Here is a 27,479-nt window from a genome sequence, read left to right as displayed (position 1 = left end):
TATGATGATTTTGTCTTAACTTGATATAAAGTAGCTGTTTAAAGTTACAGAATATAAATCATTGGTCATCACATGACAGTGGATTAGAGCACATCGGACAGAGTCAACAATCAGCAACTCTTCTTTAAACAGCCTGTTATAGTAAAATGGAAGATATGATATGATTTCCTTCCATTCCCATTTTTATCACAGAAATAGAATATATTTCTTATGGATTATCAATGTAAAAATATTGTATTTGTCTCTACATTTCATTTTGGTGCTTCAGTGTTGCTATACCATTTTACAGTTTTTAGCCATCGCTATTTAACAGTTTTACACTGTAAAATGAATGACCATTTCTTATAATGTGAAAAATTAAAAATGTATGCTACTCCGCAAGTCAAAATTAAATCCCAAAAATGAAGCAAGGCTCCCACAGCTAAAGTAAAGTTACCAGTTCTGTAGAAATGTAATGTAGCTCTCTGACTAATAAAAATCACTTGTCGATGAGAATTAATTATTCTCTAATAAATTCCCAGTCAGTGCATGAGGACATACTGTACATGTTGTTAAAACTGGTTAAAAGACACTAAGGTTGCGGGTTCACACTGCTATCTGCATGTTTTCTTTAAAAACGCAAATGTTGGTCTCCACATTCATCTTTCATTCACACTACCTTAAAATTTGTCACCTCTGAAAATGGAGCCTTTTGAAAATGTTCTCCAGATCTGTAGAATTTTGAAAATGCTGGATCGGCATAGTGATGTGGATGAGTCGAAAGGAAGACTTGTAAAATGCAGACTCTAAGAACACTTGGATTTGTTTCTGCTTATTAAGCAACTCTTCCCTAATTGTGTCCTGCTCATTACAATACCTCATTTTCTGACTGGCTAAAACATAAAAGGTATTTTTTAGGGAGGAAACCCATATTCCAAAATGGTGGTCATAGATGACTTGCTTTCCAAGGTACTTGTTACCTTTATGTATCTAATGCTGTATACTTGTGCAAAAGGCAAACAATGTATATTGTACGCTGCTTCAGTTTTCAGATTTCAGTAAATCCTGTGGCTGCTGGCATTATCATCCCTTTAAGAATGTGTCTGCTGATTCACGCCTGTACAGCACATGTGGACATTTACGTCATAAAAGTTTTCATTCATGTTAATGTGGAAGAACATACTTTTGTTAATAATGCAAAAATTCTAACGTGAACAGGTACCATTATCAAAACACAATTTTTAAATGAAAAGATATGAGGGATATCCAGAAAAAAAGGTTACAAGTGCCCTGGAGGGTGCAGGGAATTTTTTTTTCGAAGGTTGGCACACCTGTGTGTAGGGGGGTCCTAACGGTCAAAATAAGCCCAGGACCGCGTCAGTCAGTTGTGAAATGTCATCACAGCAAGTGAGTTCGTTAACCTCTGCTGAGGCCGTTTGCTCCACCTACCGCCGATGCGAGATTCGTTCGGTCATCAAGTTCCTCACTTTGCGTCGCGAATCCGCGGCCGAGATCCATTGTCAGCTTGTGGAAAATTATGGACCTGAGGTAATGTCACGTCAGCATGTTTACAAGTGGGTTAGGTCGTTCAAAGAAGGTCGCACTGACACTCATGACGAAGAAAGGAGTGGGAGGCCGTCTCTCGTTTCAGAACAGCTTCTGCAGCAAGTTGATGAAAAAATTTGCAGTGATCATCGTGTGATGATTGACACCCTTCATGAAATGTTCCCACACATCTCACGAAGTCTCATGGGTGAAATTGCCTCAGAAAAACTTGGTTACAGGAAGCTTGACTCCAGAACATCGCCAAAATCGCGTTTTGGCTGCACGTGAATTTCTTCAGCGTTATGAAATCGAGGGTGAGGCATTCCTTGACTCTATTGTGACTGGAGACGAAACTTGGATATGTCACTATACTCCTGAGTCCAAAAGACAGTCCCAACAATGGCGCCATACCCATTCCCCATCAGCCAGTTCAGTTTTCAGAGTGGAAGATTATGGCATCTGTCTTTTGGGACAGAAAAGGGGTTTTGTTGGTGGATTTCATGGCCAAAGGGACCACCTTCAATGCTGAAACATATTGTGAGACCCTAAAAAATTGAAAAAAAAGATTAAAGACAAAAGGAGGGGAATGCTGACTCGTGGTGTGTCCCTCCTTCACGACAACGCCAGACCCCATACTGCTCGTGTGACTCAGGACCTGCTTGTGTCCTTTGGATCGGATATTGTTACCCACCCACCCATCCTATTCCCCGGACCTTGCGCCCTCAGATTTTCACCTTTTCACCAAACTGAAAGAATTCTTGGGTGGGAAACGTTTTTCCAACGATGAGGAGATGAAGGAGACAGTGGAGAAGTGGCTTTTGGAGGTGGAGCGGAGCGTATTCGATGAGGGTATAAAAAAGCTGGTGCCCAGGCTGAAGACGTGCATCGAAGTTGACGGCGATTATGTTGAGAAATAAACACATATTTTGGAACATACCCTGTAAATTTGGTTGAAATATATTCATTTTTCGATTTTTAACAGCTGTTGTAACCTTTTTTTCTGGATATCCCTCGTACTAGTATTGATGTATCCAGAAATTGAGTTTCTTCAAAGAAACACAATTATAGACAATAGTTTTGATGAGCTCTCTTCACTTTTCTGATGTGAGTAAAGCTAGAATATCAAAACAAAACAAAACAAGTCATCTTGAACATTTATCTTCTTATGTTTTTGAGGTGATTCACGCATACAAATGTGGCAAAAGGAAATTGTGAACCTGGAACAACATTGTGTTTTCTGCTAAAGTCTCAACTGTAAGTTTTGACATCATACACTCTCATTTGTTATGTAATCATAAAGTAATATTCTGTTTTCTGTAAGTTTTGGGTAATATTTTATCAGATGGATACACTTTTATGAGACGTAGTGGTACTTTTAATAGATATGCCAAGATAAAATTAAAATTAAAATAAATAAAATTAAATACAATCAGCAAATGTGAACAATGGCAAAAACCATGCATAATTTTAAAGTGTGAATCAATAAGCAAGCACTTTAATATCCATTAATATGAGTAAAGAAAAAAGCAGATAAAGTAAAAAAAAAATATAGCTATGTGTCAAAAACAAAATAATTGAAGTACAAAGATCAGGTGCAAAGTGCTGTCATTTATGTTTAAGTATTTGGTCTCTGAGGACACAAACATTTCATTTATCATTAGTGGTCTAAATTAGTAAGCATCTGAGACTCATAAGATCAGATAGCACTATAAAAACAGTTTTGCTTGAATAATGTTTAATAATAGAAAAGCATTTTCCTACATTTGTTGTTGTCTCAGAATGGTTATATTTAAATAAATGAAAGCTACAATATTCTGCATAAATTAATGGCAATACTAAAAAATTATGAATGTATGCCATCCCATAATTGAAAATTAAACCCCAAAAATGAAGCAAGGCTGCCACTGCTAAAGTAAAGTTACCACATCTTCAGAAATGTAATGTAGCTCTATGGGAAATGTTCACTGAGCAACATGAATCACTTGTCAATGAGAATCAGTTATTTCTTAAGAAATTTCCAGTCAGTGCATGAAGACTTGCATGGTGTTGAAATTTGTTTAATGACACTAACATTATGTTCATGCCACTATTTTATTTTTTAAAAAGACAAATGTTGGTGTCCATTTTCATCTTTCATCCGCACTACTTTAGTTTTGTTCACCCCTGAAAATGGAACCTTCAGAAAAAGCTCTCCATATCCATAATCTTTTGAAATCACTGGCTCAGTGCTATAATGTGGACAGGTGAAAATGAAGAATTCTCAAACACAGACTCCAATTGCACTTGGATTTGTTTGTAGTTATTAAGCAGGCCTTCTCTATTCGCAGCCTGTGCAATGTCTCATTCCCTGTTAAGTCCACTTTTCATGGAAGAAAACCATTTTCCAAAATAGTGAACAAAGATGAGTTGCTCTCCAAGGTACTAGTTACCTGTATGTATGTAATGCTGTATACATGAGCAAAAGGCAAACAATATATAAGCTGCTTCAGTTTTCAGATTACAGTAAATCCTGTGGCTGTTGGCATTATCATCCCTTTAAGAATTTGTGTGCTTATTTATGCCTATATAGCATATGTGGACATTTACATCATATAAGTTTTCATTCATGTTAATGTCGAAGAACATACTTTTGTTAATAATGTAAAAATTCTAACGTGAACAGATACCATTATCAAAACACAATTTTTAAATGAAAACATATTAGTATGGATGTAGCCAGAAATTGAGTTTCTTCAAAGAAAACACAATTATAGACAATAGTTGTGATGAGCTTTCTTCACTTTTCTGATATGAGTAAAGCTAGAATATCAAAACAAAACAAGTCATCTTGGATATTTATCTTCTTGTGTTTTTGAGGTGATTTATGCATACAAATGAGGCAAAAGGAAATTGTGAACCTGGAACAACATTGTGTTTTGTGCTCATACCTTTAAACTGTAAGTTTTGACATCATACACTCTCATATGTTATGTAATCATCAGGTAATATTCTGTGTGTGGTAAACAATGAACCATTGAAAACTAGTCACATTACTATCATAAGTTTTGGGAAATATTTTATCAGATTGATACATTTTTATGAGACGGAGTGGTACTTTTAGTAGATATGCCAAGATAAAATAAAAATTAAAATAAATAATATTAAATACAATCAGCAAATGTGAACAATGGCAAAAACCATGCATAATTTTAAAGTGTGAATCAATAAGCAAGCACTTTAATATCCATTAATGTGAGTAAAGAACAAAACAGATAAAGTAAAAAATTATAGCCATGTGTCAAAAACATAATAATTGAATCTCTAATGTAAATTTCACAGCTTATTTTTACATCCAAACAGTGAAATAACAGATATGCTCTTAACAATAATTGTTCTAAAAGGGTACTTTAGTGGGTTGTGTGGTTCCTCTGTGAACAATTGCTTGACAAGGAACCATGCAATTCGGGGGAACATTCTTTCCAAAAAAATAATTGTTTCTTTGGGCTTTGAAAAGGTTCCTCATACTTGGTTAAAAGAAAAATATTTTATATATAGTAGGCCACCTAGCAGGATACAGACATCAAGAAAACCTGAGCTTGGTCAGTGTTAGTGTAAGCAGTAAGAGTCACTTTACATCAGTAACCCCTTAATATTTTACAAATCTATTATCATCTATTCATGTTATTTACATTGCCTGATATGAATCGCAATAAATAAAAGTTCTTTATGGAAACCTAATGAGGTTTGTTCTTTTTGTGAAACAACAATGCCTTCATGATATCATCAGTTTGAATAACTACTCTTTAATTTTAAGACTTGAAGACCTGAATATCATTTTAAGTAAAAAAAAAAAAATGCTCAAGACTTAAATAGAATCCAGTGATCAAACAGAATATTTATAAAATTTTAATAAACAAATACATAATCAATTAAAGCAAGTGGAGGATTTATTAATCAATACTTTGAAATGTTTGATGGACATTTAACACAACTAACGAGCCAGTACACTGACTTATTGGTTAGTGATGTTGCAAAATCGCTGGAAGAAATTTAATTGAGATTTCTAGCCTACATGTTTCTCCATAAAATAAACAATTATGTATTCTTGCTATTTGGTGACTTTAAGTCTGCTTGTTATAAATTAGTGTGGGCGTGAGAGTAAATATGATTTGTAAAAGACTTGTGTCCTGCTGTACATCAAAACGAACAAGAAAAGGCACTAAATAAATAAGACCTGGACATGTATATAAGATAGCTTGAAGATATTACATTTTATTGGTAACACATAAATAATTCATATCCTCAAAAGCTAGCAAAGCTCAAAGTTTCACAAATGCACTTTTGTGATGAAACAGGAAGCCATTCATGTATTCTAAGTACCAAGATTCACTTTAAAATGCATTATTCTGTAATTTTCCCATAGAAGCAAGGCAAAGTGTATCATTTCAGTACCCTGTGCACTTGCTTCAAATTAAATAATATAAGTTACATAGGAATATTTTATATTAGGAAGCTTATGTCAGCTAAAATCAGACTAGAACCCAGAGTGAACATCAAATTTCACAGCCTTGTTCAAAATATTAGTGAATATATTTAACACGTAATAATCATTTTCAGGGTGGCACGGTGGTGCAGGGTTCACTTCCCGGGTCCTCCCTGCGTGGAGTTTGCATGTTCTCCCCGTGTCTGCGTGGGTTTCCTCCAGGCACTCCGGTTGCCTCCCACAGTCCAAAGACATGCCAGTTAGGTGGATTGGCGATTCTAAATTGGCCCTAGTGTGTGCTTGGTGTGGGGGTGTGTTTGTGTGTGTCCTGTGGTGGGTTGGTACCCTGCCCTGGATTGGTTCCTGCCTTGTGCCCTGTGTTGGCTGGGATTGGCTCCAGCAGACCCTCCATGATCCTGTGTTCGGATTCAGCGGTTATTCATGATGGATGGATAATCATTTTCAATCAGTGTTTTAAACCTGGGAAGTGGAATTATGGAACATCACCTATCAAGTGAAGCACCAATCAGTTGCTTTAATATGTGGGAAGTAATGTGAAAGATAACAAGGAAATTTAACTTTACAATATTGAGTTGATAAGATAAAATCTTAATTCTTTAATTAGAATGGTTTTAACTAAAAGTATCATTGACTGCAGGTTGTTAAAAAAAATATTTATCAAAAATGCATTTCTTAATACTTAAAGATGGCATTAAAAATTTATTGTATATCACTTTCACATTTCTAATATGTTGAGTGCCGAATATCACCATGTGGCAAAATTCACTCAAGGGTGAAATACATCTAAAGATTAGTTTCATATCAAAGTCCCATTAAGTACATGCAAAAAATTAACAATGTAAATTTTTGTAAAAATTTTGATTTGAAAGTCAAAATTTTTAAATCAACCCATTTAAATGAATATGCACTTAAATTTAGGAGGCAGATTCTCTCCCTTTTTTTATTGTATTTATTTTGATTCATTTATTTATTTGCATATTTTTACTATTATTAAAGATTTACGCTGTTGGCTAACCCTCTTTCTCATAGGTGGGGGATGATTTGTTAAGAACCAGGTTTTGTTAAACTTGACTTGCGTGTATGGAATGGTATTTAATTTTAATAAAATGTTAAAAAAAAACTAAAAGGGGCAAATTAGATTACTTTCTTTCTAACAAATTGATAGCAAAAATACGTTCATATATACATTTATAAGATAAAATCAGATACAAGAAAAATAAATCAATATTTAAATAATTGTAAAACTGCACTGTATCTGAAGTATACAAGTTTGTAAAGTGCGGCTTAATTTAAATTTTAAGTTTGTATATTGGAACGTGAACGATGGCTTGGTTTCTTGTTTCAAACAACTGTAATGCTGGACAGCTCCCGCGAACGGGAATCACGTGACTATCTTTTAGCTGGCGTGAAACAAGCAAGGAAACTGAAAGCCTGAAGCATCGGACTGCTGAGAAGGAACAAAGGAAGGCAATAAACTGAAAACTGGGGTGCATATGTTAGTACTACTGGGAGTTATATTTAGAAGCTGACTGTTGCAATTTTATACAGTGCTACTCTTTTTATCCTTTCGTATTTTTCGCTTGCTTTTAAAGAAGAGGAAGGTCTTAATTTCTGTTAAAGCTTGCCCCATTATTTTCAAAATTCAAACCAATAATCTTTAAAGGCCCAGAACATGCATAATAACTTCATGAAATTGCCCTCTACACCAATAATTATGACTCGTTTTAAAATAATTTGCCTAAGTTTAGTATGTTTATCGTTATAGAAAGAATTGTGAAGTTTAAATAGAGAAAATCTGCCTGTAGCCAATCTACTTCTACTAATGCATGTAGTCTATCTATACAAAGAGCACTAAAGTGATGATGAAGCAATGCATTTCAACATGAATCTTTTCATGAATCATTTCTTTAAAATGAAGGTTGTATCACATTTAATAACTTCCAATTGCTTGGTTTTCATTGGAGATGCTGTATTACTCTTTTTGGATGCCATATGTTAAGTATCAAACACAAACACATCAGAGATATGCTAAACATAATAATATATATCTACATAAATTACTTTTTGTAATAAAGAAAGAAAGCAAGCTACATGAATGTGCATTTAAAGATTGATAATACTTAGTAACTCATTACAATTGTTCATGTACTGTATATCAAAACTGTCATTTTTCCATATACCACTCACCACAGGATGGTACATTTTGTGTTTCGCTCCCTTGGTTGCCAGAAAGATGGAATGCCCACATATAAATCAAATAAATGGACATGTCATTCCTCATCAAAGGAGCTAATTTCTATTAATTCTAAGCCATTGTGATTGATCAAAATATTTGAAACTGAGCTTACATATTGTAACTGGAAATGAAAAATAACCATTTATTAAATATTCTTAGAAGCAAATTCTAATCTAATTAATTAATTAATTATTAATAAAGTCTCTACTGATGTATGGTGGGTGGGAAGTAATGAGTGACAAGTGATGAGAGATGAATGATGAGTGACTTTTGACAAATTTTTCAAAAATGAAGAAAATCCAGTAGTAGATTGAAATAAACAGCATAATTACTATGAACAGTTCCATACCCGTTTCTGAACTTCATTTAATAGTTGCAGGCAGAGTTGAACAGTTGTCAAATAACTTGACGAAACATCAAAACCTAAGTTTAATTATAGTACTGTACAGAAAAGAAACAGAATTCATCACAGAAAATCATAAAATAAATCATATTTTCAGATTTATAATAATGCCCCTTTTGTTTAGATATTTTGGGTGTCTAAACTTGACCAAATGACATGAACATTCTGCATTAAGTGATGCAAGATGGAAGAAAATGCTATTTTAAATATTATATTTAAGCACACAAATGTTTTCCTTACACAGAGTTTTAAAAAATTAACAATGCTGATTAGCCACTGCCTTGGGATTTTCTAATTATACTGACAGCAAAGAATCAACAAGATAAGTAATCTTAAACAACAGTGAAGTTACAACAAGCTGAATTGCCTAAAATGTGCTTTACAAATATTAAAATTTCTTATGGTTTAAAATCCACTAAAAATGACCAATGTTAAAAGTTCAGTTGAATACATTTTAAAGAATTTGAATAGACTTATAAAAAAAGCTATTAGCATAGTCACACAAAATGAGTAGGTATCACATAAAATGATAACTATTAGATGTTCTATGTTAAACTTATGATTTTCAAGGTTTAGCTTATTTATCGTTTGAAACTACAGACAGCAGTGCACAGCAAAGCAAAATTATGTCACTTTGCCTTTTTAAGAGTAAAGAAACAACCAGAATAAACAAGAAGAACTTTCAGAATAACAAAAGTAAAAAGAGAATGACCTCTCTACTGCACAGATATGTCTGTTTTATTGCACTGTATTAACAGACTAATCATTATGTAAGGGGCTAAAGGCCCCCTTGTGGGATTAAACTTCTGCATGAGTGTGGTGTCCTTGATAATGTTGATAGACCTGTTTTGGCAGTAACTCCTGTAGACTTTCAATATGGGAGGAACAGATGGCACAATGATTTTCTCAGCTGCTCTGACATTTCACTACAGGACAATCTGGTCTGAAGCAATACTATCCGTATACAAGACAGAGACTCAGGTGATCAACACACTGTTTGTGCTGCCTCTTTACAGTGGTGAGGCAGAAAAGGGGAGGTGAACGCTTCTTATGAGCAGTCAGAAGAGACATCACGTCTGTCCGCTGAGGACTAACCAGAAAGTGTGCTGGGGCCAGAAGTGATTATTTGTTATCTGCACTCATGGGAATGTTGTGCTACTGTTGAGTCATTGACAGAAAGGTGGAACTGGGTGGCATGGTATGACTTTCCTGCAGTTGACAGTGATCTCTGCTGTTTTACTGAGATTCAGGGTCAGGCCTAAGGAGCTTCAGTCTGTCTGCTGCAGAAGTGGTTTCAAAAATGATGCAGTGGGTGACATGCTCCAAGAAAAGAATCAATGTCAATTCATGTCTAATCTTAATGAGAAAGTCATGCCTTTAATTTGTCTCATTTCAGTTAATTGTTGCATACAGTAGCAATTCATTTAACAAAAGGAAGAAAAAAAGAACAACTTCTGATAGTGCTGAAAGTAAAGGCATGGCAAAGCCAAATTAGTAGTGAATGTGTCCCCACAACACTAAACGTTATTAAAAAAAAAAAAAAACAATACTTTATCAAATGAAAGTAAGCTTCCAAGAATTACAAAATCCAACAGTGCAACTGAAAATGGCAAAAGCTTTTATCCTATCTAGGATTTGTAAATAAAGCAGAGCAGGAATAAATTCCAATAACGAAGAAGACAAGGAAGACGGAAATTATTAAAGATTAAACAACAGAAATCCCAGAGTACATTGGGAAAAGATTTTCTCACTCAATTTTTCGGAACAGGAATGGACGCCAGCAATGCACAGAATTCACTCTACAGCTCCATGTGCACAAAGCATACAATCATTTAATTAAAATAATCAATTGAGCTAATCTGTCTCATTTAAAATTGTCCAAAATGTTCCAAGGGAAAGATCCAATCTGTGAACGTTCCAATCAAGTTCCAACCTCATTGGATCATGTTTTAGGGGTGCACCAAATGAACATCATTCTGGACCAAAATCTTTAAATGCCTTTCAGAGAGCATGGGTGTCACAATCTCTTCTAATACACTAAATAGCTCTTTGGTGTACTTCCAGACAGGCTTAAAGTGCAGAAGGACACACATACAAACTGGAATTGCCATTACTTAACTATTGGCATGTATACTTATCTTGCTAAACTGGAAAAATCCTAACTCGCCTCTTTTCAGTCAATGGGTAACTGATGTTATATACTACTGGAAATTGGAAACATTAAATATTCACTTAGAAGTTCTGTGCAAAACGTTTTAAAATCTAGCAGGATCTAATCAATAACATTTTAGAATAAGCATTTAAATTGAGGAAGCGGATTCTTTTCACCTTTTCATTCTATTTATTTATTTACTTATTTTTTCTACCATTAAAGTTTCAATGTGTTGGCCTAGCTCTCTTTCTCGTGGGTGTGGGTTGTCTTGACTTGAAACTAGTCATGTAAAATTTTACTTAATAAATTCAATAAAATGTTTTAAAATATATACAACAGTTCATGTTGAAAGAAAGATCACTTACCATGTGAGCAATTTTAACTCTACCATCAGGAAATTCGAGAGTGTTTGCATTGTTCCCCAAGTCCACCACCGAATCTTTATTCATTGCTGGTTCGACAAAAACAAATCGTTTTTCCGCAGTCTGATACTGATGGCTATGAAAAAGCGAGTCACTCACTTCTGCGTAGTTGACGTCACTTAAATAGTTTTTATGTAAAAATTTGCGATGTGCTCGGTGACATTGGAAAGCAATCAAAGCGATGATAGTAAAGATGAATAAACAGGACACAGAGCTCAAAAGGATAACCAAGTAAAATGTCATATTATTGTCTTGTCCTTCTGTGGTGCGACTTTTAACTTCAGACAACGCATGCGCTTCGGTATTTTCAGCAGCCGTTACGATTACTGTTGCAGAAGCAGAGAATGAAACGCTTCCGCTGTCTTTAACCAATATAGTGATCTTCTGTACTGTGACATCAGACTCAGTTATTGCTCTACGAGTCCTAACATCTCCGGTATGTCGTCCCACACTAAAAAGTGAGGAATCGGTAGCCTCCTCCATAGAAAAAGAAAGCCAGGCGTTATATCCCACATCGGCATCATAGGCTCGGATCCTTGTGACTAAATAGCCCGCTTTTACGTTTTTTGGAATAGTCTCTTGCACAACTGCCGTTCCATTCAGGGTCAAAGGAAACACGACCACTGGGGGATTGTCATTTTCATCCAAAATAAAAACGTTAACAGTCACATTGCTGCTGAGTGAAGGCACTCCGGAGTCTTTAGCAACAACCATAAAAGTGAAACTTTTCAGTTCTTCGAAGTTAAAGGTTGTGAAACTAAACACTTGTCCATTATTAGAATTGATACTCAGAAAAGGCACCACGGACTTGTCCACTACTTCACTTTCCCGCAGATAGTAAGTGATAAGAGCATTCTCATTCATGTCCTCATCTACTGCACTAACTGACAAAATCGATGCTCCGGGAGTGTTATTTTCCATGATATAGAAAACATAAGGGTTTTGTAAAAATCTAGGATTGTTATCATTTACATCTAACACGTTAACAACAACAGCTTTATAAGACGACAAAGAAGGATTTCCGAAATCCTTGGCAGTAATTGTTATGTTATACTGAGGTGCAGACTCCCGGTCCAAATATGATTTTGTTACCAAAGAAAACAGATTTTCTCGAAATGACTGTTTCAACTCAAAAGGCAAGTTATCAGAGCAGGCACATGCTATTTTAGAATTTAGACCAGAATCAAAATCCGTAATACTGATGAGTCCAATTACTGTACCTGGTTTTACATCTTCTGTTACAGAACTAGTAAGTGATGTTATTTCTATGACCGGTGCGTTATCGTTCATGTCTTTAATTTTAATTAACGCAGTGCACTGACTGCTCATTGGTATAAATCCTCTATCTGTAGCTTTTACTTCAAACTCATATAATTCGTTCTCTTCGAAATCTATCACACCTTTAACTCTTATTTCACCAGTATAAGAATCCAACTCAAACAATTCCTCAATTATATTTTGATCAGATTTTTCAAAAGAGTAAAAAATCTCCCCATTACTGCCTTCGTCCATATCTGAAGCGTTTATCTGTATAACAACTGTCCCTACAGGAACATTTTCCTCCAGTGTTACAGAGTACATTTCTTCGGTAAAAACCGGAGCATTGTCATTAATATCTGCGACCATTACAGTAATATTAATGTTTCCAGATCGTGACGGGTTCCCTCCATCAAAGGCCGTTAACAAAAAATTGTATTTTGCTTTCAGTTCTCTGTCCAACGTTTTTTGTAAAACTAAAACTGGGATTTTATTTCTTTTACTTCCTTCTTTTACCTGAAGAATGAAATGGTCGTTTTGAGTCAACTGATAGGATTTTAAGGAATTCACCCCAAAATCGGGATCAACGGCCCCTTCTAACGAGAAACGTGAGCCGACTGGAGTCGATTCTGAAATTTCCAGGCTTTTGTTCTTTTCGAGAAAGGCCGGTGAATTATCGTTTATATCTGTTACTTCAATTTCAGCTTCATGTATTTCCAATGGATTTTCTATAATAACCTTAATGTTTAGGAAGCAAGGTTTGTCCCTATCACATAACATTTCTCTGTCGATGATTTCATTTACAAAAAGAACTCCGGTTTTATGATTTACCTGCAGCAGCTGCTCTTTCAATCCAGAAATGACTCGAAATCCTCGTCCTTCAATATTTTTAATATCCAGTCCCAAATCCTTTATAATGTTCCCGATAATCGTCCCTGATGCTGACTCCTCCGGAACAGAATAACGAAGATAGGCAAATGAGTATTTCCAAAAGCAGGAAACGAGTGCTGAAAGAATCACCGTCTGTTTGAAGCCACGCAATCCCCTCATTGTTAGCATATTAAATAAAACAAAACAATTTTCCGACGCACGTAGTCATTCACGCCTCACAGACTCGCGATCTGAAGAATATGATATAAATTCTTCTAAAGTAAAGCATCGTATATTGTTTCCTTTTACAGATTTCTGGGAGATATTGACAGAAAATGAGGGAAGGGCGTATTTTTTTTTTTTGGTTGTCAATTATTATAAAGCTGGAAGGCAGTGACACCGTGTGCTAAAGTGAGGTACTGCATTTACCTTTTCTATCATGTTTACATGTACTGAATTGAAAAGGTCTATTCATAAAGTAAAGGTAAACAACAACAATAACAACAACAACAACAACAACAATAATAATAATAATAATAATAATAATAATAATAATAATAATAATAATGTATCTATTTCTGAATTTAAATTCCAGTCCAAATATCTGTAGTTTACATTTTTTTCTGCCTCTCAATTTTCTTTGGATACTTGGTTTACTCCATCAGAACTTGCTTTACAGGTTGATTGGCACAAATAAAATAGCGAAGTCTGCGTGTAAGTGGATCTGCAGGTTTTTTTGCATTGTGATAGCATTCATGCCATATAGGGTTGGTTCCTTTCTTGTGCTCAGTTACCTTTAGAATAGATTTGAGAGTCTAGTCCCTGGTCGTACAGTATATTGAAACATGATGATTTGGAAAGCATTTGTATGAATAAAAGGATGTTTTGCCATTGTTAGCTTGATGTGCATAATGCGTTGTCGATAGTGTGCTAATTATGCATTCTGTATGATTTGAGCGGCTGTGTGGTATTCATCCTGCCATTAAAAAAAAAAATAAAACACTTAACATCTGCAGTGTTTTAATATCAAAAATATATTTGTCTTTCCTTTGATAAATAGCATCACCCACTATCCACAACAATTTGCTACAGAGTGGTCTAATATAAATAAATCCATCCATCCATTATCCAACCCACTCTACCCTAATTACAGGGTCACAGGGGTCTGCTGGAGCTAATCCCAGCCAACACAGGGTGGAAGGCAGGAAACAAACCCGGGTAGGGTGCGCACACACACACACACACACACACACACCAAGCACACACTAGGGACAATTTAGAATTGCCAATGCACCTAACCTTCATGTCTTTAGACTGTGAGAGGAAACTGGAGTACCCGGTGAAAACCCATGCAGACAAGGAGAGAACATGCAAATGCCACACAGGGAGGACCCGGGAAACGAACCTGGGTCTCCTAACTGCGAGGCAGCAGCACTACTATTGTTCCACGCTAAATAAATAAATTTCAAATCTACTAACCTTTAGTGAAAATGGTAAGTTGTAATTTAAAATACAAAGCTGATTTTTACTCAATCACACCTTAATGTCTATGGGGTAGTAACCTATCTTTCAATAAATATGGTTAGAGATAATAATAATTCTTTACATTTATATAGCGCTTTTCTCACTACCCAAAGTGGTTTACCTAATGAGTGGAGAGTCACCACTAATGTGCAGCATTCACCTCAATGATGTGACAGCAGCCATTTTTGAGCCAGTATACCCACCACGCATTAGATGTTCCATGAAAGGGTAAGCCGTAGTTAGCCAATTAGAGACAAGGAATGATTAGGGGGCCAGAATGACCAGACCGTGGTGGGCAATTTAGCTAGAATAGGTGCAAGCCAGGTAGAAATGCTAACTGATGAAAGTATGAACAGAAAGAAATAATAGTTTGGAGTACAATACTATACAATCTGAATTATATTAATCTTTATTATTGGTTGTGTGCCTTTTTTGATTACATAAAGAGTTTGTTTTAGTTGGCATAATATTTTGACATGAGAGGATTAATAGGCATATGTAGATTTTATGGTAGATTTTCTGGTATTATGTTTAGGTAATTAAAATAAATAGTGGTATGATAATTGTGATGAAAATTAAAATCCAGGGCTTTAAATTAAATAAAATAGGTAAGCTGGTAAACTCTTCAGTGAATGCTCACATCAACATTAATGTCACTTTGGAAATGTTTTACAAAGTAATCCCCATTAATAGAATCTGAAAAATACTTTCTTTTTTTCAAAGCGCATTTTCCAAAGTAGTTAAGGTTGGAGCTTCTCCATAAAGTTACATTTCCTTATGTTGCACTTGAAGTGCAATAAGCAAGTATTCAGTGATGAATTTATACTTATTTAAGCATTTGGTCTCTAAGGGCCCACAAACTCTATGTATTATTAGTGGGCTAAATTGGTATTGATTGATATTTAATTAAATGCTACAACAGACAATTCACAAAAAGTCAAAGTATAACTGCAATGTTTAAAAAAAAGTTATATTTACAGTAAAAAACACTGGCAGCTGTGGTTGTCAGAATCTTAAAAATATGGTTACAATATATTGTATTTAGGGTTACAGTATAAATATTTGAAGTTGTGTATTATACAGTAAATAACTATTGATTATTTGGAGCACATTATAATAGAAATGAAGATTTAACAGTACACTGAAATGTATACTATGAAAAAGTGGTCAATCATTAAACTATCCAAAAAGCTGCAAGAAGAACAGACCCTTATAAAGTTTCCATCCATCCATTACCCAACCTACTATATCCTAACTACAGGGTCACGGGGGTCTGCTGGAGCCAATCACAGCCAACACAGGGCGCAAGGCAGGAAACAAACCCCGGGCAGGGTGCCAGCTCACTGTAGGGCGCGCACACACACACACCCACAAACACACACACACGTACACACAGACCAAGCACACACTAGGGACAATTTAGGATCGCCAATGCACCTAACCTGCATGTCTTTGGACTGTGGGAGGAAACCGGAGGACCCGGAGGAAACCCACGCAGACACGGGAAGAACATGCAAACTCCACGCAGGGAGGACCCGGGAAGCGAACCCAGGTCTCCTAGCTGCGAGGCAGCCATATAAAGTTTGCTTAGGTGAAATAACAACAAATTTATACTACTTAATTTTATACATTGAAAACAGCTCAACGTTCAATGAAGGTACAGCATGTTGTGTGTTGGAGAATAAAAGTTTGCTTTTGTGATGTATGGTGTGCCACAGGTTTGCCAGTTTATTGAAAACAACCCACCATAAATCAGCTTCCAAAACCTCAGAAAATCTTTAAAACATCGCTCTTTAACAGTTTTACACTGTAAAATGAATGGCCGTTTCTTATAATGTGAAAAATTATAAATGAATGCCATTCCACAAGTGAAACTTAAATCCCAAAAATGAAGCCAGGCTCTCCTATCTGTAGTTAAGTTACCTGGGGCCTCATGTATAAACAGTGCATACGCACAAAAATGTTGCATACAAACACTTCCACGCTCAAATTGCGATGTATAAAACCTAAACTTGGCGTAAAGCCATGCACATTTTCATGGTAGCTCCAATCCTGGCATACGCAAGTTCTCCGCTCGGTTTTGCAGACTGGCGGCACCCAGAGTCAAAGCAGTGCTACTGTTCCAGTGTGGTATCCCTTTCCTTTTTAGATCCATATCCCTGACATGGCTTTACAAACACACTGAAATTAACCACATATTGTTTATTAGTTTAATACATCTCATTGTAATTAACCTGTAACAATATAATGGTCCACAGAGTGGTCAAACTATTCTAAATACCATAGCTGCTTTAGCGTTGTTACTCTCGCTGCACCTTCTTCTTCTTTCAGCTGCTCCCGTTAGGGGTTGCCACAGCGGATCATCTTTTTCCATATTACTCTCACTGCACCACTCGGAGTATTTATATCACTGTATCTGAGTGTGAAACACAGCTCAGCAGCTGATTGGAAAGAGAAATATCAGTATACAGCATCAAGCAGACGCTGCCTCAGCCATGCTGTCTATTAAACTGCTCTCATACGACAAACACTTCAGACCCTTTCATCGCGGTTCAGAAACAGTTTCATCCCAAGAACTATAAACGCACTCAATCAGTCCATCAAGTGCTCTTTGTAGAACTGTTAGTACTTATTAGTACAATCACCTCACTGTAAAATTGCACTATAGTTATAATATTACACAACCTGTGCCACTTTAAAAAGCACGTATTTAACTATGATGACAATATCATTTTTAAGATGAAATGCAGCAAAATATGTTTATTATATTATACAAATAAAACTTTAACTTCATTTAAATAATCTATATTGTTAATAATTAAACATGTGAGGACACGGTGCCGCAGCGCTAGCGAGGCGCTCTGTTCACGGATTGTTCCTGCCTCACGCTGTACTCTTGCTGGGGCTGACGCGACACTGGAAGGATAGATGGATAGAATAATTAAACATGTACTACGAAGATATTTCAATGTTCCTTAAAAGTTTTGAAGAATCGGCTTACAGATGGCTTAATGTCTATTACAGAGCTGATTGTGTGACGATTGGGTATTCGGAGAAAGAAAAGGAAGGACAGGAATTGGAGGTTAGTACGTTTGAAAGAGACAGTACTGCTGCAATAATTTATTTCATCGAAGGTCGTGCACGGCAAAGTAAGCATCTTGTGTGAGGCAGGAACAATCACTGTGCCACCGTGTTCTCATGTTTAATAATGTGCTTTAACTCCTATCATCATGAAAATTATATCAAGCATACATCTCAGTATTTTAATTATTCAGAGAGTTGTAATATTATGAATGTAATAGATTCTGTGTCCTGTCGGAGGAAGAGAAAGCCTGTTTAAGAAGCACGTAGTGATTCACACACACAGAGCACATAGAAGATTAAATACAAAACAAAGCATTTAATGCAGCGTTTCTCAACCTTTAAGTATTTGCGACCCGAGTTTTCATAACAGTTTTAATTGCGCCCCCCCTAACATTTTTTTGAAATGTAGATGCATATTTTATTATACTGTACCTACTTAACTTTTATCGACATTTATCGAACTCTATATTTCTTGTTTTAGTATCAGAATGTAGTTTAAGTTAATTTGTTTTGCTTTCAACAGATTTTTTTTCATATTTTTGATTCCTGTTTTCTTTTTTTCACATCTTCGCACCCCCCTTTTTGTTACTTCGCGCCCCACAGGTTGAGAACCACTAATTTAATGTGCTACTTTAGTTGCGGTGGATTTGAGAAACTAGTAATTTAAACAATTTTAAGATTAAGTTTATGATGTTCTACTTTAATGAAAAAATAAACTACATGATTAAAGTTGACATTTCGTGCTCCCACTGTGTGCCTATTTGTTTCTCTGTACCCTAATAAGCTTTCATATTACATTCAGACTGTGGGCTACAACTCGCCTTTTCATGCCGACTTTGATATCTGACAACTTCTTTTTTATTTCGGGCACTGTGCGACTTTGTGAACATGAGCTTTCGAGTTTCTCCGACATGCTATGTCACTCGATCAACTTCCTTTTCTTGTTTATACCACTGTTTAAACCAACAAATAGTATGTTTTTTCTTTCCTCCACTTGGTATTCGCTGAAATTCTTCTATTTCCCCTCGTGCATTTGCCATTGCCTTTTCACAGAACACTCAGCTAAAGGGCTATTAATGTTGATTTGCATATTCAAAGAGGTGTAATTCTGGGAGGAGTTGGGGCGGGACAACAGGCGCGTACACGAGCGTTACTTTTCACGCTGACCGGGATTTATGGAGCAGAAGAACGTGGAAGTTGGCGTTTGCACAGATTTATGCATCTGGATTTTTCTGTGCGTAAGCACATTTCCGCTTTTGTCCGTACGTCATGTTATAGTGTGAATTCTTCACGATATGCATGAGACCCCAGATCTGCAGAAATGTATTGTAGCTCTTTGAGAAATGTTCTCTGACTAATAAGAATCACTTGCCAATAAGAATTAGTTATTCCCTAAGACATTGCCAATCAGTGCATGAGGACATACATGTTGTTGAAATTAGCTAAAACACACTAAGGGTGCGGGACCAAACTGCTCTTTCAAAACACATATGTTGGTCTCCACGTTCATCTTTCATTCACACTTGTCACCCCTGGAAATGGAGCCTTTTGAAAATGTTCTCCAGATCTATATACTTTTGAAAATGCTGGCTCAGTATTGTAATGTGGATGAGTGAAAAGGAAGACTTCTAAAATACAGACTCTAACAACACTTGAATCTGTTTGTGTTTATTAATCAGCCCTTCCCTAATTGTATCCTGATCATTAAAAAAACTCATTTCCTGACTAGTTAAAAAATCACAGGTTATTTTTCAGGAGGGAAAACCATACTTCAAAATGGTAGTCATTGCTGAGTTGCTTTCCAGGGTACTTGTTATTTCATTTTGTGTAGTTTAAATGCTGCATACATTTGCAAAAGACTGCATCAGTTTTCAGACTACAGGAAATTCTGTAGCTGGTGGCATTGCCAACCCTTCAAGAATTATTCTATTGATGTGTGTCTGCCATGAATAGTCAAATGTTTATGTCATGTATAAGTCTTTAGTCGTGCTAGTGTGGAAGAACATATTTTAGTAAATAAAATAAAAAAACCCTAATGTGAACAGATACCATTTTCATTTAAAACACCATTTTTAAATGAAAATGTGTAATTAGACAGAGACTGGTTTAGAAACACAATTATAAGCAATACTTGTGATGAGCTTCCTTCACTTTTCTGATGTGAGTCACAGTAGCATTATAAAACTAAAATATTAATCTTGGATGCTTATCTTCTGATGTGTTTTTCATTTTTTTTTGTGTGTGTGTTTGATTCACAAATAGAAATGTGACAGAAGGAAAGTATGAACCTGGCAGAATATTGCTTTTTATGCTCATACTTTTAAACTCTCAGCTGTAAGCATTGGCATCATACACACTCATATGTTATGTAATCAAAATGTGATATTTTGCTCATAGTAAAAATGAACCATTGAAAAGTAGTCACAATTCTATCATAAGTGTTAAAAAAAAAAAAGTAATCAAATTGATGCGCTTTCGTTAGATGCAGTAATGCTTTCTGAAGATATATCAGCAACAATGAAAAGTTATGCGCAATTGGTAAATATACACAATAGCAAAAACCTTTAATTGTATAGTGTAAATCAATACGCAAGCACTTTAAAGTCCATTTTTGTGACTGAAGGGAAAAAATTATAGAGCAAGAAAAAAATAGCTGTGTCTCAAACACATAATAATTTAATTTCCAACGTAAATCCATTAGAACAACTCAATCTCCTAAAAATAACAGTTAGTGAAGGGAAATATAATGAGTTGTGTGGCTCCTCACCTCACAAAACAATTGCTTGACAAGGAACCACATCAGTCGGGGAAACATTCTTTCCATGAGACATTGCTTTTTGGGGTTTTGAAAAGGTTCCTAATATGTGGACAAAACAGAAAGACCTAATGTACAGTAGCCTATATAACATGGTACTGACAGATCAAGAAAACCTCAACTTGTTCTGTCCTATAACACAGGGTAAGCACCAAGACTCACTTAAAATAAGGAACACTTTGGTATTTTACAAATCTGTTATCATATATTTGTGTTACTTACAGTGTTTGTTATGAATCTAAATAAAAAACAGTAGTTTAATGGAAACTTCATGAGCTGTTGGTTTTGTGAATCAAACATGGCTCCCCTATGGTTTCACTCTGAATAACCACACATTTATTTGAAAAATTACTGCCAGAATGTAATTTTAATTAAAAAAAAGTGCTCCTGATTTAAAATTAAACAAATTATCAAAGAGAACTGATATTTTTATGTTAAATACCCTTTAAGAATGTGGTGGATTTACAACACTAAATGGTATTAAGTATTTGCGACCCGAATAACAGTTTTAATCACGCCCCCCCCCCCAACATTTTTTTGAAATGTAGATGCATATTTTATTATACCTACTTAACTTTTATCGACATTTATCTAACTCTATATTTATTTTTTCTAGTATCAGAATGTAGTTTAAGTTAATTTGTTTTGGTTTCAGCAGATTTTTTTCATATTTTTGATTCTTGTTTTCTTTTTTTCACATCTTCGCGCCCTCCTGGGGGGACAGGTTGAGAACCACTGCTTTACTTTGTCATATGAAATTAAGCTGCCAAGAGTTACAAACTCCAAAAGTGCAATTGAAAAAGACGATTCTACCTGCATCATTAAAAAAAGCTTTTTCTCAATTTAAGGAATTTATATATAAAGCACAGCAGAAATTAGTAATAATAAAGAAAACAACAAATATGACGAAAATCATTAAAAATTAAATAACAGTTCCTTAAAAAAGGACCACTTACCATTTGTGCAATTTTAACTCCATCATCAGAAATTACGAGTGTGTTTGCATTGCTCCCCAAGTCCACCACCGAATCTTTATTCATTCCTGGTTCGACAAAAACAAATCGTTTTTCCGCAGTCTGATACTGATGGCTATGAAAAAGGGAGCCACTCACTTCTGCGTAGTTGACGTCACTTAAATAGTTTTTATGTAAAAAATTGCGATGTGCTCTGTGACACTGGAAAGCAATCAAAGCGATGATAGTAAAGATGAATAAACAGGACACAGAGCTCAAAAGGATAATCAAGTAAAATGTCATATTATTGTCTTGTTCATCTTCTCTTGGGCTATATTTAACTTCAGACAACGCATGCGCTTCGGTATTTTCAGCAGCCGTCACGATTACTGTTGCTGAAGCAGAGAAAGAAACGCTTCCGCTGTCTTTAACCAATATAGTGATCTTCTGTACTGTGACATCAGACTCGGTTATTGCTCGACGAGTCCTAACATCTCCGGTATGGCGTCCCACACTAAAAAGTGAGGAATCAGTAGCCTCCTCCAGAGAAAAAGAAAGCCAGGCGTTATATCCCACATCGGCATCATAGGCTCGGATCCTTGTGACTAAATAGCCCGCTTTTACGTTTCTTGGAATAGTCTCTTGCACAACTGCCGTTCCATTCAGGGTCAAAGGAAACACGACCACTGGGGGATTGTCATTTTCATCCAAAATAAAAACGTTAACAGTCACATTGCTGCTCAGTGAAGGCATTCCAGAGTCTTTAGCTAAAGCCATGAATGTAAAACTTTTCAGTTCCTCGAAGTCAAAACTGGTAAAACTAAACACTTGTCCATTATTAGAATTGATACTCAGAAAAGGCACCACGGACTTGTCCACAGCTTCACTTTCCCGCAGATAGTAAGTGATAAGAGCATTCTCATTCGCGTCCTCGTCTACTGCACTAACTGACAAAATCGAGGCGCCTGGAGTGTTATTTTCCATGATATAGAAAACATAAGGGTTTTGTAAAAATCTGGGATTGTTATCATTTACATCTAATACGTTAACAACAGCAGTTTTATAAGACGACAAAGAAGGATTCCCGAAATCCTTCGCAGTAATTGTTATGTTATATTGAGGTGCAGACTCCCGGTCCAAATGTGAATTTGTTATCAAAGAAAACAGATTTTCTTGAAATGACTGTTTCAACTCAAAAGGCAAGTTATCAGAGCAGGCACATGCTATTTTAGAATTTACACCAGAATCCAAATCCGTAATACTGATTAGACCGACTACTGTACCTGGCTTTACATCTTCCGTTATAGAACTCGTAAGTGATGTTATTTCTATGACCGGTGCGTTGTCGTTCATGTCTTTAATTTTAATTAACGCTGTGCACTGACTGCTCATTGGTATAGGTCCTTTGTCTGTAGCTTTTACTTCAATCTCATAAAATTCTTTCTCCTCGAAATCTATCACACCTTTAACTCTTATTTCACCAGTATAAGCATCCAACGTAAACAATTCATCAGCTATATTTTGAACAGATTTTTCAAAAGAATAAAATATCTCCCCATTTTTGCCCTCGTCCAAATCTGAAGCTTTTACCTGTACGACAAGTGTCCCTACAGGAACATTTTCCTCCAGTGTGACAGAATATATTTCTTCGGTAAAAACTGGAGCATTGTCATTAACATCCCCCACCTGTACTGTAATATTCATGTTTGCAGATCTTGGAGGGTTCCCTCCATCAAAGGCCGTTAACAATAGGTTATATTTTGCTTTCAGTTCTCTATCCAACGTTTTCTGTAAAACTAAAACTGGGATTTTATTCCTTTTACTGCCTTCTTTAACCTGAAGAATGAAATGGTCGTTTTGACTCAGCTGATAGGATTTTAAGGAATTAACACCAAAATCGGGATCAACGGCCTCCTCTAACGTGAAACGAGAGCCGACTGGAGTGGATTCTGAAATTTCCAGGCTTTTGTTCTTGTCGAGAAAGGCCGGCGAATTATCGTTTAAATCTATAACTTCAACTTCAGCTTGATGTATTTCCAATGGATTTTCTACAATTATCTTAACGTTTAGGAAACAAGGTTTCTCCCTATCGCATAATATTTCTCTGTCGATGATTTCATTTACAAAAAGGACTCCGGACTTTTGATTTACCTGCAGCAGCTGCTCTTTCAGTCCGGAAATGATACGAAAACCTCGGCCTTCAATATTTTTCATATCCAGTCCCAAATCCCTTATAATGTTCCCGATAATCGTCCCTGATGCTGACTCCTCCGGAACAGAATAGCGAAGATAGGCAAATGAGTATTTCCAAAAGCAGAAAACGAGTGCCGAAAAAAGCGCCGTCTGATTGAAGCCACGCAATCCCCTCATTGTTACCATATTTTAAAAATCAGTTTTATCTTACACGTAAGCCTTCATGCCACATAAATCCACAGTCTGCCGAATGTGATGCAATTTTTACAAAATAAACCTTTTCCAGTTAGGCAGTGAAAACCAAATATCATCGTATGTTGATGTCTTGTACAGATTTCTGGAAGATATTGACAGAAAATGAGGGAAGGGCTTAATCTTTTTTTTTTTTTTCGGCTTGAAATTGTTGTAAAGCTGGAAGGCAGTGACACCGTGTGTTAAAGTGAGGTACTGCAATTACCCTTTCAACTATAATCACAGAATTGAAATGGACCTATTTAATAAATAATTGTACACAACAACAACAAATTAATAATATTATTAATACTACTACTTCTACTAGTATTTTCTCTAATAATGTTATTAAACTTTTCTGTAATAATAAAAGTAATAATTGACTACTACTACTACTACTACTACTAATAATAATAATAAAATACTCTATCTATAAAATTATCATTCACATTAATTTGTTACTGAGAATTTCAGTTCATCATTTTTCCAATGATCTCTTTTCTCAGAAAAAACAAAAGGTCAAATGTAAAATATAAATATGATTTGTATTCAGACAAATCTTGATGTCTAATCAGAAATTTCTTGTCTTTCAAGAAACATGTTTAGAAATTAGAGTGCTTACTGAGGGAAGCATTGGAGGAAGAACAAATATTAGGTATGCAATAATATGTAGACTGCGGTGAAATTCTCTGTTTACATCAGAAATGCCTTTCAGATTACATAAAGAGTTTGGTGTAATGAGTGAGATTTCTTTATATCTCCTACTGTGAATATAGATACAGTGCTGGCTGGATGTTTGAACAACGATCAAACTGAACATTATAACATTATATTGCAAAATTCATTCAGCACAGTTTGAGTTGTTAATTGCATTGAACTGGACTATGTTAGCACAAAATTATTAATTGAGCAAGTTATTGAAATATTCTGTCAAAATTTTGAGGGTAAGCTGTGTAGAATGCTAAAGTAAACGAGTTTCTGGGTCACTGGTGAAATAGCAATGACATGGACATAAAATTCACATATAAGAGGATTACTAGGCATCTGCTAATTCTACTGTGATGTTTAGCTTGTTAGGTGTATCATTATATTTAAATAATTCTATAAAAAAAATGCTGATTTAAATTCACATTAAGAGTTTTAAATTAAATGACATGGTCACACTGATAAACTCTTTGACAAAAATATACATTAATGTCAGTGTGGCAAAGTTTTTTTTATATATATATATATATATATATATATATATATATATATATATATATATTATTCCCCATAAATAGAATCTAAAATATTTTACTTTGTCAGAAGATTGGAGTACAGAAATACATTCCTTGTTCTGTCAAATAAGCAGACCAGCAATGGCGTATGTTTGCCGAATCGCCGACCAGCCACAAATGTTACCTGGTAGGTAACAAGCTAAATAATCAGATTCAGAACTAATAAAGCAATACTGTACTTCTGTCTTCACCCTGCCAAATAAGTGAATCAGCTGATGTGGCACAATGTCAGAGGCTTTGCTTCAGGCACTGATGTTGGAGATCTGATCTCCTGATGAGCCTCAATAAGGGCTAAATATGTGTTGTGTACTCTTTGTATATATATATACATACATATACATACACACACACACACACACAGACAAGCGTGGAACACAAATTCATGACAGACAAGGTTTACTTTTTTTTTTCCGCTGTGGGAAATGCCTTCCCTGTTTCCCACAAGTATAACACAGTTCATGCACTAACACAGCACAATACCATAAGTCTCTTCCTTCACTCTTTTCCTTGTCCACTTTCACTCCTCAGTTCAAGCTTCCTCGCTCCTCCTCCCGACTCTGGCTCCCAAGTAGTGGCTTCTGGCTCCTTTTATATAACACCCGGAAGTACTCCAGGTGCTTGATTACTCATTTCCGGCAGCACATCCGGGTGTGGTGGAAGAACTGCCCATAAAGGCTCAGCAGCTCCTGCTGCAGCACCTCACTCAAACTCCCATGAAGCTGTGCTGGAGTCTGATGCACCACTGCAATCCAAGGAGTTGTCAACTAGCACTATATATATATATATATATATATATATATATATATATATGTCACACACGTGCGCATGGGAGGCATCTAAAGGGCTTGAGTGAAGGCAGTTCGGAGGCATGCTGAGATGTGGCAGAGTAATCTGACTCTTTTTCTCCCTTCCCTGTAGAGCATTCCCGGGGGAGTCCACCTGGCTCTATTGCCATCACTTCCGGGACCGAGTCAATAGAAGTCGACCTCACCAGCACCGGCCCCTCTGATGTCACGTCTGGCTGTGATCCAATGAGTGATGAAAACGTGCCTGATCCTTATGACCTCACTCCCTGTCTTCCCCTTTAAAAAAATTGCCCCTTTTCCATCAGTCTTGTTTTGGACTCCATTGAATGCACTTCAGTGCTAATTATTGTAATAAAAATGACTTTTGCAGCCAGGATACAATATTACACAGGTTCATGTCTCGTTATTATGACTATATATATATATATATATATATATATATATATATATATATATATATATATATATATATATATATATATATATATATACATACACATACACAGTACAGGCCAAAAGTTTGGACACACCTCCTCATTCAATGTGTTTTCCTTATTTTCATGACCATTTACATTGGTAGATTCTCACTGAAGGCATCAAAACTATAAATGAACACATGTGGAGTTATGTACTTAACAAAAAAAGGTGAAATAACTGAAAACATGTTTTATATTCTAATTTCTTCAAAATAGCCACCCTTTGCTCTGATTACACACACATATGTTTGTTTTGAAAATATTATGTGTATCACTTTCACAATTCTAATATACAGTATGATGGATACTAAATATCACCATGTGGTACAATTCACTCAATGATGAAATATGTCAAAAGATTAATTCTTTATGGAAGTCCCATCATGATACATATAAACAAACTGCAAAGTATATTTTAGTATATTGCTGATATAACAGTCAAAATATTTTAAATTACACATTTGCAATTGCTCTGGATAAAATGGATGTTTCATTTGACAGCATTGCTGTCCCAGAGCAGAATCGCTGACTGATTGGATATTCACTCTGTATTTTAGTTTTTAATTGGCCCTATATATGTGTGTGTGTGTGTGTGTGTGTGAGTGAACTCAAGGGTGAGTTGGTGTCCTATACTTGAATGTTTTCTGTCTTTAAAACTTTAAACCAATGAACTTTCCAAAGCATTTTTCAAAATATAATAATTGAAATTTAAAATGCTTTTAATTTATCAAGTTTCTCACTGACTGTAAATGCCATGCTGTACTACTCAA

At 35.6% G+C, this 27,479-nt stretch overlaps 1 protein-coding gene across 23 annotated transcripts in view; it reads right to left on the bottom strand.

The window, feature by feature from the left end:
- LOC120542147 (protocadherin alpha-C2-like) overlaps window positions 1-27,479 on the bottom strand; it is a 503,189-nt gene that overhangs the window by 218,991 nt on the left and 256,719 nt on the right. Inside the window, exon 1 of one of the 23 annotated variants that reach the window (XM_039774354.1) lies at window positions 21,727-24,263. The exons of 20 other annotated variants lie outside the window; for them this stretch is intronic. In XM_039774354.1, the coding sequence (XP_039630288.1) occupies window positions 21,727-24,102 (2,376 nt within the window). In that variant the 5' untranslated portion in view covers window positions 24,103-24,263. Of the gene's footprint in view, window positions 1-11,163; window positions 13,642-21,726; window positions 24,264-27,479 lie in introns of those variants that run through there. 2 more of the 23 variants (XM_039774344.1, XM_039774346.1) reach the window with 2 other exon arrangements.

This window comes from Polypterus senegalus, chromosome 13 (genome assembly GCF_016835505.1).
Source record: "Polypterus senegalus isolate Bchr_013 chromosome 13, ASM1683550v1, whole genome shotgun sequence".
NCBI lineage: Eukaryota > Metazoa > Chordata > Cladistia > Polypteriformes > Polypteridae > Polypterus > Polypterus senegalus.
Note: the sequence above shows the minus strand (reverse complement) of the source record. Positions and strands in the feature narration are given on the sequence as shown.